At 46.8% G+C, this 14,004-nt stretch overlaps 3 protein-coding genes across 3 annotated transcripts; 1 reads left to right on the top strand and 2 right to left on the bottom strand.

Moving 5' to 3' along the window:
- Nucleotides 1-3,361: 3,361 nt before the first annotated feature.
- C8R40DRAFT_115454 (uncharacterized protein) lies at nt 3,362-4,454 on the bottom strand. Its single transcript, XM_046229590.1, has 5 exons — nt 4,341-4,454; nt 4,186-4,276; nt 4,030-4,135; nt 3,712-3,968; nt 3,362-3,617 (listed from the first exon to the last, which is right to left on the bottom strand). The coding sequence occupies exons 1-5, from the start codon at nt 4,377-4,379 to the stop codon at nt 3,472-3,474; spliced, it is 639 nt and encodes a 212-aa protein (XP_046087849.1). The 5' UTR covers nt 4,380-4,454; the 3' UTR covers nt 3,362-3,471.
- A 561-nt stretch (nt 4,455-5,015) lies between these two features.
- On the bottom strand, nt 5,016-6,205 carry C8R40DRAFT_1160074 (uncharacterized protein; the record flags this gene model as incomplete). Its single annotated transcript, XM_046229968.1, has 5 exons — nt 5,016-5,121; nt 5,174-5,434; nt 5,510-5,702; nt 5,756-5,899; nt 5,956-6,205. The coding sequence occupies 5 exons, from the start codon at nt 6,203-6,205 to the stop codon at nt 5,016-5,018; spliced, it is 954 nt and encodes a 317-aa protein (XP_046087850.1).
- Nucleotides 6,206-6,508: 303 nt separating this feature from the next.
- C8R40DRAFT_1098580 (uncharacterized protein) lies at nt 6,509-13,981 on the top strand. Its single transcript, XM_046227815.1, has 10 exons — nt 6,509-6,831; nt 6,883-7,008; nt 7,055-7,774; nt 7,826-8,142; nt 8,193-8,373; nt 8,426-8,611; nt 8,661-11,126; nt 11,174-13,582; nt 13,633-13,661; nt 13,736-13,981. The coding sequence occupies exons 1-10, from the start codon at nt 6,556-6,558 to the stop codon at nt 13,740-13,742; spliced, it is 6,717 nt and encodes a 2,238-aa protein (XP_046087851.1). The 5' UTR covers nt 6,509-6,555; the 3' UTR covers nt 13,743-13,981.
- The last annotated feature ends 23 nt before the right edge of the window (nt 13,982-14,004 follow it).

Below are 14,004 nucleotides of genomic sequence, written 5' to 3' on the forward strand. Positions count from 1 at the left end.
AAAGGTTCCCCATAGGCAAGGGTAAAGGGTGGAGTCGATGTGGGAGTTGATGGAGGAGATGACAGCAGGAATTGATGGGATGAGTGTTGGTCGATATGGGTACGAGAGGTTTTCGAGTAATCTGAACTTGCCGGGTTTTCCGGATTTTGGAATCATTGAGATTGGTGATGTTTGGAATGGTCCGATAGTCTTTTCGATGGTTTCCTTGGAATATGGGCCAAGCCATCGCCCAGTGTTGATTTCGTTCCTCATTATTTCATGAAAAGCAGCTATTGATTCGGGATTATTAAGTTTATTAGGCGGTGAGAATGTATGTTTTATTCTGGGGATTCCGACATTGAAGCAGTGTTGTATGGATTCAGCAAGGGTGGGGTATTTGTGTGTGAGGTTGAGACTAGTGATAGCAAGTTTCCATTCCTTAGCTTGTAGAGGGGTGCGTACTGCGAACTTATTCTCCATCAGGGCAGCTGCTAGCTCCGTGTCCGCTGTTAGAGCATCCTGAGCAAAGATGCTTTTCAGGGTGGGCACGACTGGTGCATCCGTTTGGTCTCTGCCAGTCCGCACAGAGTTCCAGACCTGCGTTAGCTCCTTTAGCAATTTCGAGATATCCGTGCTTGTTCCAGTTGCAGGTGACATCGCGTTTTCCGTTCCAGATTGATGTTTGTGAGCAGCGGCGTATGTCATGTTTGTCCCGTCTGAGACATCGGTGACATCGTGAGAGCGGTGGTTGGTTTGAGTCCCGAAAGGAACGTTGAAAGCTAGGGGGGTCTGGTTGACGGTTTTCAGCTTGTCTGCTAGCTTTGCGGGGGGATGTGGAGGGATAGGGAGCTTGGCGCGTTCTATTGGAGGATTGCCGTGTGTTCTGGAAAGGGTTTGAGGTCGCCTGAGACAATTGTTGTAGCCTGGCTGCAACCCTTGCTTCCATCTGTGCTGTGGCAGTCTGAAAGTCTGTTGGTGCATTCGATTGTTGCGATGTTGGTGATAGATTTAGTTAAGCGGGTAATGTTTTAGCATTAGTGCAGCGAGCATCGGCAGCGGGATTTAGTGTTAGCATGGTCGGTGTTAGCAGCAGGGTTGATGTTAGCGATTGAATTGGAGGATGCACCGGGAGGTTATTAGCGTTGTTGGGGGGGGGAATTGTTGTTGTGTGGAAAGGGTTGTTTAGTTGTGGAGGAGGCGAAATGAGACCATTAGATGTGGTGTATTCATTCCCTTGAAGGGGAGGATTGCTTACCTTTGAGACTCTTTTCCTGTTTCTGTTTGACAATCTGCTGACGACTTTCCCCGAGGACTCTGTCCGAAATTATGGAAAGGTCAAAGGGGGCTTTCCTTTCCATTGCGTCGTACCACGCCAGCCGCATTTCTGCATGGTAGTGCGCCATTACCTGGTCTCCGTCCTGCTCTTGTAATTCACGATGCATGTCCATGTTGCTGTAGAATCCGGCAAACATGGCAATGAAATGGTCTGGCCAGGTTCCTAGACGTAACGCATTGAGGAAAGCACTTTTGGCACGCATGACTTGTGGCCAGGATAGCTGTGAGTCGGGGATGGCATTCGGTGATGTGCGGACTGAATGGGACCCGACTAAGGAGACGGTGGAGCCTGAGAGGGAGTCACCGTCCTCTACAGCGAATTGGAGGTGGTTGGTGTCTAGGGATTCCTTGCTCCTCTCCTTGGCTTCGACTGCTGCGTCAGGGAGGAAGTACCATAAGGGTACATACTTGCATGCCATCATCATCTTCCTTGCGTATGGGTGTAGTTGTAGTGGGATGGAGTCTACGCCGAGGCCTTTCTGGAAGTCATATATGGGGAGGCGTTTCTTTTCAGCCTCCTTCGTTAGCTCCCTCTCTTTCTCCTGCCTCTCAGCTTCTGCTTCTTCTTGTCTCCTCTGTTCTCTCAGGGTTTCTGCTTGTTGTAACTGTACTTGGTATTGTGCTCTGAGTCCCTCGATATGCCCTTCCCACTAGTCTTTGAGGCGTTGGGCTGCCAGCTCATTCGTGGTTATTTCGGGAGTGTTTGCGTCTGCAACGAGAGCCGCTCGCATGAAGGCATAGGCTTCACTTGCAAAGTCAGGGGCCAGTATCTTAGCGGGGTCAAAGTCCATCCGTTCAGCCATGAGTGAGTTAGGCAAGTAGTTTATGTGGAAAGAAGACTGGGAGAGCTACTAGACTAGTCTTATGCTGCTTCGACGGACGCGTGTCGATGCGGTACTGGCAGGAGAAGAGAGTACCGCATCACGTGTCCGTTCGAAGACTCTAGTTTGTCGCGTCTCGTTACTCTTGCCTTACAAACTGCCAATGTGGACCTAGCCATAACTATATGCCAGGTAGCTGGCCTTTTCTCGATCCTAGCGAACCTGGTGAAAAGAGAATGGATCTTCGTGAGTGCAGTGTCTACTGTCCAAAGCGCATTTGATGGCTGGAACTGCCTCTTCTGTAGATATTTATTTCCTTCAGAAAAACGCAGAAGACTCGTCAAGTGCATGCTACGCTTCAGCTTCGTGAAGCTAAATTTTGCAACTCCGTCTCGCTGGCGCTTTCGTAGCAGTCCCTCATTTCCATGTAAATGAAGGGCCTCTTTGACTTCACCCAATCGAGTTAATACTATCATTGTGATGACCTTACAGGACTTGTCTTGTCTTTTCACTGGCATGCGGATAGGATCATATGAGATCTGGGTATCTAATGGGACATTTTCTTTTACATTCTCGTATCCGTACTGAGGGTATCCTTGCTAGACTACTTGGATGGGGCTATTGCTTTCTCTTGATCTATCTGGTCTTTCTCGCAAACCACTGGTTGACCAACCTGCATGTTACTCTGACCTCAGTAAGCCTTTTGTCATTGAATTACAGCTATTTCTAAGCTACCTTTAGATTTGGGGCTATTCAGCTATTCCTAATGTGACGTGACAGTTGATGGAAGAAGATTAGGACAGAACATAGAAAACATTCTGAAAAATGAAAGATCACCACTGTGAAACTGCTGGGGAAGCTTGAAGTTGCATATTGAATTTTTTGAAATCTATCATCATCTCTGAAGAGCATGCTCCTGAGAGTATAATCATCGGAAATCTTTTACCCTTACCAGTACTGTGACATTGGATTGGATCTACCCTTCTTTTTAATGGAAGCCTGAGGCATTAGGACACTGACTTGTTCAATCCTAGGCATGCTTTCACATAGAATTTCGCAGTCAAAATTTGCAGTGGATAGAGCTTTCCTCAGGGCTTTCAAAGACCTTACTGGCATGCGTTCTTGTAATAAGTAGGTTATGTGACATTCAGCATGCTTTGAAAAGTCTTAAAAATTCAAGTCGAAATACCACTTCAGACCATACCAAATCCTGGGCAAAGTTCATGATCGAACGGAAGCATTCCATTGAAGATAACTTTGTAAAGCATCACGATGTATATACTTCAATGGAGAAGGCGGCGATGATAATAAATGTAAGATCCTGTTCTGATTGAGGCTAATATCCCTTCCCGTTTGTCAAAGGAATGCTGTCTTCGGACGGAGGCACTGGAGCGACGCCAGCATATCGCGTAGCAAAGGGATATTCCGCCACTTGTTTAGTTTCAAGATCATCAATGCAATCTGATACAATCCAAATACCATCTAAAAATGCAGCATCACAGTTCAGAGTGGGTAAAGATATGTGGTTGGAATTAGGAATCAAAAACCCGAGGAATTAGAGGAGAAATACACGCACATCCTTGCAAGAGTAGGACAACTGCTAGAATCAAAGATGCGATAACTATAATCAAATCTCTTGAAGCAGTCCCAAGAAAACTTGGGCACGAGTTTGCATTTGACGAGCTATTGCCATTGACGCATATATTCTTCTTGTCAATTGCAAACAGCACAATCGCAGTGACTCCCGCGGAGAGGTTCAGGAACAGTATGGTCTTCATGAAGCTATTAAAGGTGTGGATCCAACTAATTCGATGACTAAGAACACCAATGAGCCTGTCGTAGGAAGCCAGTTGTTTGATCTTAGTAAGGTTTTGAGGTAGTTGGAGTCACCTACCCGAACAGAGCCGACATGAATAGCAAACCATAGGAGACTGCTAAGACACCAAACATAATTTCTATCCCTGTCGTCATGCCTCGCGTCTGTCCTGTCGAAACCAGACCTTCATAAAACTATTAGTTTCTGGAAAACTAACTTCAAATTGGAGCCCACCTTTACGAACATCGATGATAACGCAGATGGAGATGAAGGTTAGGAATCCAGAGTAAGCCATTGTCAGCAACGATATCACAAAGGCTCCAAGCTAACGTCAAAACCAACGAATGAGTATGACATTTGATAAATCCAACGTAGTTAGGGAAACAGACCCGGATAGGAAGACAGCAAAGGAAGTGGTGTCGAGCCATGTCCTGTATCGAGTTCTAACCTGATGCCTGAGAGAATGAAGGAGATACTCTTTGGAGCCAACACAAGCTCATGCTTTTATAGGCCTAGATTTTGACGATCACGATCCTTTGACTCTTGAGCGGAACATGATAATATTGCATTGAGCGCCCCGGCCAAGTTTTCTTTAGTGTCTCGGCGAAAATGGGTTTGGTTGTTCTTGGTTCACTCATTTCTTGCGCAAAACCGTTCACGCAGGGAAAATAGTGTCACTTTCAATTCTCTTGTCTTTCTTTGCCAGAACCAGAGAATTGTCAGTACGGTTTCCAAACAACGATTCGACAAGCTCACGATTAGGTTTATGTGAGAGGCTCTAAAAATGGGGTAGAGTAGAATAGCACTACTTACTGGCAATGGAGAAAAATCCGACGACGCCGAAAGCGCCATAATTTCGCGCTGATGAAGGGCCCTGTGTCTTTGAAATTGTTGGCAACGCTACATGCTCTGACACAATTTAAATGACTGAACATGTTGGAGGGAATAGGATAGGATGAAGTACGTCGCCATACATACAGAAAGAATACAGAATGAAGTCGAGATGGTGATTATAGATTATAGTTGAGTCATAAGATATAAGGCAAGATGAAACAAAAATTGCTTCAATGTCCAGACTCAGCACCATTCGCATAAGTAAGAATAGCTTTCTGATCCAAAATCATTGCTGCAGGTTTCTGTATGGGTTTTGTGAAAACTTCGGCCTGAGAGCTGCGGGTAAGGAGTGAGCAGAAGTCCATAACGAAGCAGGTATACAACACACCCAAATGTAGCATGCAATACTCGATCCATCATCGCATCTTTTTCACCCCTCACCCTGTTTAACTCTGCGCTGGCCAACGTCAGTTCGGCTAGCAAAGCCTCCTGCCGTTGCAGCGCATACTTGTGTTTCGCCTTCGTCAAGATATACATAACCATTTCTGGTGAACGTCCCATAACCCGCCTCGAAGATGAGTCGAATTGAGATTTGAGATGGGCTGGGAGAACATCTAATGCAGATTCCTCTTCTTCATCAACTGGGGGCCTACGATGAGCGGCCTCCGCACGAGTATAGTTTTCATAGTCTAAATCGGCTTCATCCATGGTTTCTGAGTTTGACCAAGGCTGTTCCACCTTGAATGTTCTAAAACCGCTTCCACTCGCTAGTGCTGCACCATTGGTTGGCGGGGGAGAGGTCTCGTCTCGTTTTCGTTTACGGGTTCCACCGCGACCAGGCGCTGGTGGTTCGATACTGTGCTGTAAGCGCATGTGCTTTGCTAGAGCATCGGATCGGGTAAAGGACTTGTCACACTCTGTGCGGAGGATTGCTTAGAACTATGATTCCAAGGAATGGAACAAGACGCGCCTGGTAACGAGCATACAAATGGTTTTTCTCCAGTATGTGACCGGATGTGAGATATAAGAGCAAAGCGCGAAGTCTGAGAGAGGCCTCTTCGATGGCAGGTGGCCCATTCACATGTGTAATTTGATTTGTTGACACCGATATGTCCTAAGGTTTTATTCAAGGTTGAGCATCATCGTAGCAACCAATGAAGCAGTTCGCACCGTTATGAATGTGATCAATGAATACTTGGAGATCCGTAAATACAAGTCCACAGTCATCCCAAAGGCAAGTGACGCTGTCATCGTCGACCTCTGCCCGTGAGTCGTGAACTGAAGAAATCGAGGGTGAGCCAAGGCGAGAAGCAGAGTCAAATCCGTTGGCATGAGTATCTTGTTCATTCACATCGTCGTCCGAAGAGTCAGAAATCATTGGAGTGGCAGTAAATGAAGAACCAGAGCGAGAATTACCCATTTTTGGAAATTCCGAAATTGCATGGCAGGCGAAAAAGGTACGCGAACATGTTTCAGGTTCGATGTAATTTTTCGCACGTGCCCAAGCGTTCGTTCGCGGTAGTTTCGGTCGGGTATACCGATTCGTCTTGTTTCGTCAGTTAGGGAGCGTGGCGTTTTAACCTTGCATTTTAAGGCCCCCTTGCAAAATCCTATACACGAATTTTAAAGGCTTGAGACAGTACATATGTGCACTATTTCGGGAGTCTTTACAGAGGCTACAACAATAAGCGCCGAGCGGCACAAAGAGCCACGTGGGTCGTGACGCGTTTCTCTACCAGCCTTAAACGCGATCCCTTTGTATTAATTGCTATGGCGAGAGGTCGCGGCTTTGGTCTCTCCTCTGCGCGAGGCGGAAATCGTGGCGCTTTTCGCGCTTCAAGCTATCGAGGAGGTTCTTGGAGAGGCAGGGGACGAGGAAAAGGCAAAGGAAAGCCAGAAGACGCTCCGAAACGCGAAGATGACGGCACACAACTGGCGGAGAGATTCGAGGCGGTCAAAGTTAGTGATGAGATTGATGAAAAACTCGGATTCGGATTGGTACAAGAAGGCGTAGTCAAAGAAGGCTGGTTGGTGAACATGCATCCGGTGCGTAGCATTTTGTTGGTCGTTCGAATCCAACTCTGAGATTACGCCTAGACTCTTGTCAAAGACGCGGATTGGCCATCTGGGAAGGCAGCTGTGGACTATTACTTTATTCAAGACGATGGACAAATGTTCAAGTGCACGTATCAGTATGAGCCTTATTTTTATATTGCTTGCAAGGTCAGCTCATTTTATAAACATTTACTCAATATTCATATTCTCTCAGAGCGGTATGGAAAATTCAGTCGAAGAATGGCTGAAGAAAAAGTATGAAGGCCTCATCTGTCGCATTGTTCGCGATCGTAAAGAAGATCTTAAACTTCCCAACCATCTCATGGGCCACCGTCGCCTCTATCTTCAGCTCTGCTTTCGGAACGTTTCAGACTTGCTCAATGTCCGTCGTGAACTTCTCCCCTTGGCTCTTGCCAACGGCGCCAAACGCGACGCTGTAGACGCGTATGCAGAGGTCGTCAACGCGACTTCCACGGGTCTTGCTAACATGGATATCGCGTTCGAAGAAGAAGGATGGGGTAACGCTGGCTTTTCCAGGAATGCGACATTTCGTGAAGACGCCCGAGAGGCTATCATTGATATTCGTGAATACGACGTTCCTTATTATCTACGAGTGGCCATCGACAATGACATTCGTGTCGGGCTCTGGTATGCAGTAAGCTTTACTGCTGGTCAGCCCGATTTCCGTCACATTGCTGAGCGTGTAAAACGTGCGGACCCAGTGGTTATGGCCTACGATATCGAAACCACCAAGGCTCCGCTCAAATTTCCTGACCAAGCGACAGATCAAGTCATGATGATTTCATATATGGTAGATGGTCAGGGATATCTCATCACCAACCGGGAGATCGTTAGCGAGGACATCGAAGATTTTGAGTATACTCCAATGGAAGGTTATGAGGGTCCTTTCATAATATTCAATGAACCAAATGAAGTGCGTACACATTTTTACTTCCTCGACCATCTGTGTTCATGGCGTGTTTAGGCTGAGACCATCAGACGCTTCTTTTCCCATATTCAAGACGTCAAACCCACCGTGATAGCCACTTTCAACGGCGATTTCTTTGATTTTCCGTTCCTAGACGCGCGCGCAAAAGTCAACGGAATAGACCTATACCTTGAAACCGGTTTCGCAAAGGACTCTGACGATGAATACAAATCGAGAACTTGTGTACATATGGATTGCTTCCGTTGGGTGAAGCGTGATTCCTACCTACCTCAGGGGAGTCAGGGCTTGAAGGCTGTAACTGCCTCAAAGTTGGGCTACAACCCTATAGAATTAGATCCTGAACTCATGACTCCGTGGGTACAGCTCGTTGTTCATTTCTTCAGTGACCTGATCTTCCTAATAGTTACGCGCTAGAACAACCTCAGACACTAGCGCAGTACTCTGTGTCAGATGCAGTCGCAACTTACTATCTGTATATGAAATACGTGCACCCTTTCATCTTCTCTCTTTGTAACATCATTCCGCTGAACCCCGACGAAGTTTTGAGGAAAGGAAGTGGCACTCTTTGCGAAACTTTGTTGATGGTACGTCCACTGGCTGTTCCCTAGGGCCTCACTCAACCTCCGTGTGAGATAGGTTGAAGCGTATCGAGGTCACATCATAATGCCGAACAGGCACGAGGAGGAGCATGGAAACTTCTACGATGGACACCTCTTGGCATCGGAGACGTATGTCGGCGGTCATGTAGAAGCTCTTGAAGCAGGAGTTTTCCGTAGTGATATCCCCACAGACTTTAAAATCACGCCTTCTGCTGTTCAAGAGGTAGGGTACACTTCTTGTGGCAGCATGGTCCTGGGCTAATGATTTTTAGCTAATCAACGACCTTGATGCCGCCCTGACGTTTTGCATCGTGGAGGAGTCTAAATGTTCAATAGAAAAAGTCACCAACTATGAAGAAGTCAAAGCTGCCATCCAATCTGCCCTCGAAGCCATGCGCGATAATCCAAAGCGTATCGACAATCCCTTGATCTACCACTTGGATGTGGCTGCCATGTATCCCAACATCATGTTGTCTAATCGTCTCCAGCCCGATTCAATGGTTGACGAATCTATTTGCGCCGTCTGCGACTACAATCGACCGGGAAAAACTTGCGACCGCAGATTGGAATGGGCATGGCGAGGAGAATTCTTTCCATCCCACCGTGACGAGTATAATATGATCCGACATGCGCTCAACCAAGAGATTTTCCCTTCCAAACGTCCGAATGGTCCTCAACGCCGATACGCCGATCTTTCGCCTGCTGAGCAGACTGCGTTATTGCATAAACGATTGGGCGATTATTCGCGAAAGGTTTACAAAAAAACCAAGGACACGAAGGTGGAAAACCGGGAGTCTATCGTCTGCCAACGGGAAAACCCGTTCTATGTCGACACTGTAAGGAGGTTCCGAGATCGACGATACGAGTATAAAGGTCTGCATAAAACGTGGAAGAAAAACCTCGATACCGTTATCAATGAAGGGCGCTCCCTTGCAGAGGTCGATGAGGCAAAAAAGATGATCGTGTTGTATGACTCCCTTCAACTGGCACACAAGTGCATTCTGAATTCCTTTTACGGATACGTAATGCGGAAGGGTGCTCGCTGGCACTCGATGGAGATGGCTGGAATTACTTGTTTAACTGGTGCTACCATTATTCAGATGGCTCGAGCGCTGGTGGAGCAGATTGGGCGACCACTAGAACTAGATACCGATGGTATTTGGTGTATGCTCCCAGGAGTCTTCCCCGAAAACTTCAAGTTCAAGTTAGACAATGGTAAATCAATTGGATTCTCTTATCCTTGTACAATGCTCAATCACCTCGTCCACGCCAAATTCACCAACCATCAATATCACGATCTTGATCTCGAGACTGGGGAATACAAAATCCACAGCGAAAACTCTATCTTCTTCGAGCTGGATGGACCTTACAAGGCAATGATCTTACCCTCTTCGAAGGAAGAAGATAAGCTTTTGAAGAAGCGTTACGCCGTGTTCAACGATGATGGTTCTTTGGCTGAACTCAAAGGGTTTGAAGTGAAGCGTCGTGGTGAACTACAGCTGATAAAACATTTCCAGTCTCAGATCTTTGAGAAATTCCTTCTTGGGTCGACCACGGAGGAATGTTACAAAGCTGTTGCGCAGGTTGCAGACCAGTGGCTGGATGTCCTGTTCAGCAAGGCGGCAGCACTTACAGACGAGGAGTTGGTGGAGCTTATTGCTGAGAATCGTAGCATGTCGAAAACTCTGGCGGAGTATGGCGGTCAAAAATCTACTTCTATCAGTACTGCCAGACGTTTGGCGGAATTCTTAGGTGACCAGATGGTCAAGGACAAAGGGCTGGCTTGCAAGTTCATCATATCTGCCAAACCGATTGGTGCCCCTGTCACAGATCGTGCCGTTCCAGTTGCTATTTTCTCTGCAGAGGAAAGCATCAAGCGGGTGTACCTCCGCAAATGGCTCAAGGATAGCAGTCTCATCGATTTTGACCTTCGTTCCATTCTTGATTGGAACTACTACATTGAGCGACTGGGCTCTGTGATTCAGAAATTAATCACTATCCCCGCTGCGATGCAGAAGGTTTCCAACCCCGTGCCTCGAATTCATCACCCAGACTGGCTACATCGTCGAGTCGCAGGAACCATTGATAAAATGAAGCAGAACAAGCTGACAGACTTCTTCAGACTAGCCACCGATGTAGAAGCCCAGGAAGAAGAGTCGCAACTGATGGACATTGAGGACTGGGGTGGTGAAGGTCCATCTACTCAAATACTTCTCGCTCCGTCCGAGCCTCACATCGTCCGGCAAGACATCCCTGAGCCAGGCGTTGCCGAAGAAGACAAAGCGCTTCCTGATCCCATGATTAGTTATTCTGCCTGGTTGAAAGCGATGCGACCTCGCTGGAAACGTAGGCGCCAAGTACCAGACCCTAGATCTGTCGTAGTACCTTCTATGTTCAGCAATGTGAAGGTGCGCGCCGACCGAAGATGGGACATTGTGCAAATTCGACCTACAGGGACCTTGGGTAGATACATGCTGTGGCTATCGGTCGACTCAGAACTTATCCCGCTGCCTCTGCGCATAGCGCGACAATTCTATGTGCACCTCCGCACCCCGAAAGAGGAGATATTTCGTACGGACTTCTATTCCTATGAGAAGGTTTCACGCAATTTGCCTCGAGACCTTCCTTGCATTAATCTGTACAAAATCACCGTTCGAGAGGACCTTTATCGGGAGATCAGCGAACACTTCATAGATCTTACTAACGATCCGAACGTTGATGGAGTTTTTGAACTGCAAGTGAGTGCCTCAAAAGATCCCCCCTATTGTGCACTTACCATTTCTAGGTTCCATTAGTAGTGCGCGCTTTACTAAAACTCGGTCGTATTTGTAAGTCTACGGACAGCAGCATGACTTTGAATCGCGCGGAAGCTATCGGGTTTGACTTACATCAACTCGAAGCACCTTCTGTATCTGGAAACTCTAAACACAAATACCTGAGGAGTGGCAAAAATCAAAAGTACATATTTATCTACCACGCCTGTTCTGCGAATGCCCCTCTTCACGTCTTCGCCGTTTTTTTCCCTTCTGGACTGGTCAAACTTCATATTGTTGATCCTGCTACTCGAAGGCAGGCCATCCCTCGTTTACGAGAGGGCTACACAGAGATCAAGAAAAAGCGCGACGAGCATTTCGGCAGCAGTTCGTTCGTATACCCTGACACGAGAGATTTCACCACCACCTACCATTCAACTGATATAACGGCTCTCAAAGCCATTTCTCGGGAGCTAGGTGTTGCCGAAGACCAAAATTATATCATTGTCTTATCGTCTAGTAAAGACAACTCTTATTTTGAAATGAATGTCCCAAAACTTGCCAGGTTCCCTGTGCTCTCTATGGCAAAAGCAAAATCCGCTCACACTTTGGACGTTTTCCCTTGGCAGTCTCACGTCGTGGGAAAAATGTTGAACCGTTATCTTGCCATGGGAGGCTGGTTAGATAGGTCGATGGCACTATCGGAATACTATGACATACCTCTTGGGCATATCGAAGGCGACCAGCCTCTCCAACTGTCGGATATTACTTTTGCTCGTCGGCTGGTTCAACAAGACATGGTGTTGTGGTGGTCTTCGAGCGAACTTCCTGATCTTGGAGGAATGGAAACTGACAAACGGCCGACGGATGACCTTCCGAAGACAGAGTTCACCATGCCAGGAGCTTACTCTCATGTCTGTCTCGAGATCGCGGTGCGGAATTTGGCGATCAACTCTGTCGTGCATTCTCTAGTAATCAATGAACTTGAGGGCAGTGGCGGTTCCACTGCATTCGATTCTGTTTCACGCACCTTGGACGAGTACGCTCAAGGAGACGGACAGAAAGACATCTCGCTGGGCGAATCCAATGTTCCTGTTCAGACCTTCAGTATCCTAAAAGCTATGGTGAAGGCATGGCTGACAGATCGACTACAAGGTGAACTCGAAGGGGTGGAATGCCCTTCCGTCCTCACCGTAGACCATTTTTGGCGCTGGATTAGCTCAAGTGCGTCAAATATGTACGATCCTAGCCTCCATCGCTTTGTGCACGGTCTTATGCGGAAAACATTCGTGCAACTGCTGGCCGAGTTCAAACGACTAGGGTCCCATGTTATTTATGCTGATTTTAGCAAAATCCTGTTAGCGACCTCAAAGCCTCCGGGTACTGCCCACGCATATGCCACATATATCAATACCGCTGTTACTTCGCATGAACTCTTTCAGCATATATACCTCCGTAACGATTGCTTCTATGATTATCTTCTGTTCATGGACCAGGCCAATTGGGGTGGGATTGTATGTGAGAATCCTCTGGCACTAGAACCACCCGAAGAGTTGTCAATTATGATGAAATTGAACATCGCCGAATTCCTTCCGCAACCAGCCCAAAAAGAAATTACATCCATAATACAGTACTTCGTTGTCTCCCTCTTCAAAATTTGTCAAAAGACAAATGAAACGGCCCGCGTGCCTCTTCGGCCTCTTCAAAATGGCGATCCACCAGGTGCGACGCAGCATGATTTTCAGATGAAGGATGAGGTAGAGAATGTTCGACAGTTCATTGCTGGGAAGCTTACACGGCGGATGCTCAGAACTGTCGGAAACATTCAAGAACAGTATCGGGAAGCAATGATGAATGAAGAAACTGCAGTAGAATGGCAATTTCCCGTTCTTCCTGGATCACATCTACATATGTCAAACCCCCCGCTCGAATTTATCAAATTTGCTTGTGCGATATTCCAGTTGGCAAAGGAATATCACGTTGAAATAGGCTTGGTCAAACGGAACGCTCTCGACCTGATCGGTGTTAAAGAGTTTGCATCTGAAGCTATTTTCCGAAACCCTTGCGAGCCACTCAAATTGTTCAATGTCCCTTGCAAGCACTGTGATGCGCTCAAAGATTTTGACTTCTGTCGGGATCCCGAGCTACTACCCGCTCAGGGCGAGACTGGCCCTCCAAAGTGGGTATGTTTCAATTGCAAAGGCGAATATGATCGGACTTTGATTGAGTTCTCACTCATTCGTGTGGTGTGGGCCATGGAACGGAATTTCGCAGGACAAGACCTGAAGTGTAGCAAGTGCAAACAGATTCAAGGGGACTATGTCAGCCGGTGGTGTCATTGCTCCGGAAGCTATCAGTTGACAATCGGAAAGGCGGAGGTGAAGAGAAAATTGAAGACTGTAGTCAATGTAGCAATTGTTCATAACATGAACAGATTGAAGGTGAAAATTATCCTTTGAATTGTGTCTCTCATTCTGATGACAATGATCAGGAATGTGCACAAATGATGCTCAGTAACTGGTGATCAGTTTTTTTCATGTTACATTAAAAAAATTGCGCTTATGTATGTATAACGACTTTTCAAAAACCCTTAGGCTTTGAGTATTGCGCAAGGACTTACATAGACCAGTAAGTATCTGTACACATGTAATGAATTATCTATAGTTGTGGAGATAGACACCTGCAGATGTTGAGCATAGCGTCGGTCTTAGGCTGGTTACCCGGGACATTGTCATGATGAAGGCAAGGGTACAAGTATAATTGTATACTTACAAAACCGTTTCAGATAATCTTTTCTATTGTGGAAGCTGATCGCTCAGCTTGCTGTCGGTGGAAACGCGTTTGAGGGGCAAGCGCCGGTTTT

The sequence above is a fragment of the Lentinula edodes genome (assembly GCF_021015755.1).
Source record: "Lentinula edodes strain Le(Bin) 0899 ss11 chromosome Unknown C8R40scaffold_12, whole genome shotgun sequence".
In the NCBI taxonomy this organism is placed as follows: domain Eukaryota; kingdom Fungi; phylum Basidiomycota; class Agaricomycetes; order Agaricales; family Omphalotaceae; genus Lentinula; species Lentinula edodes.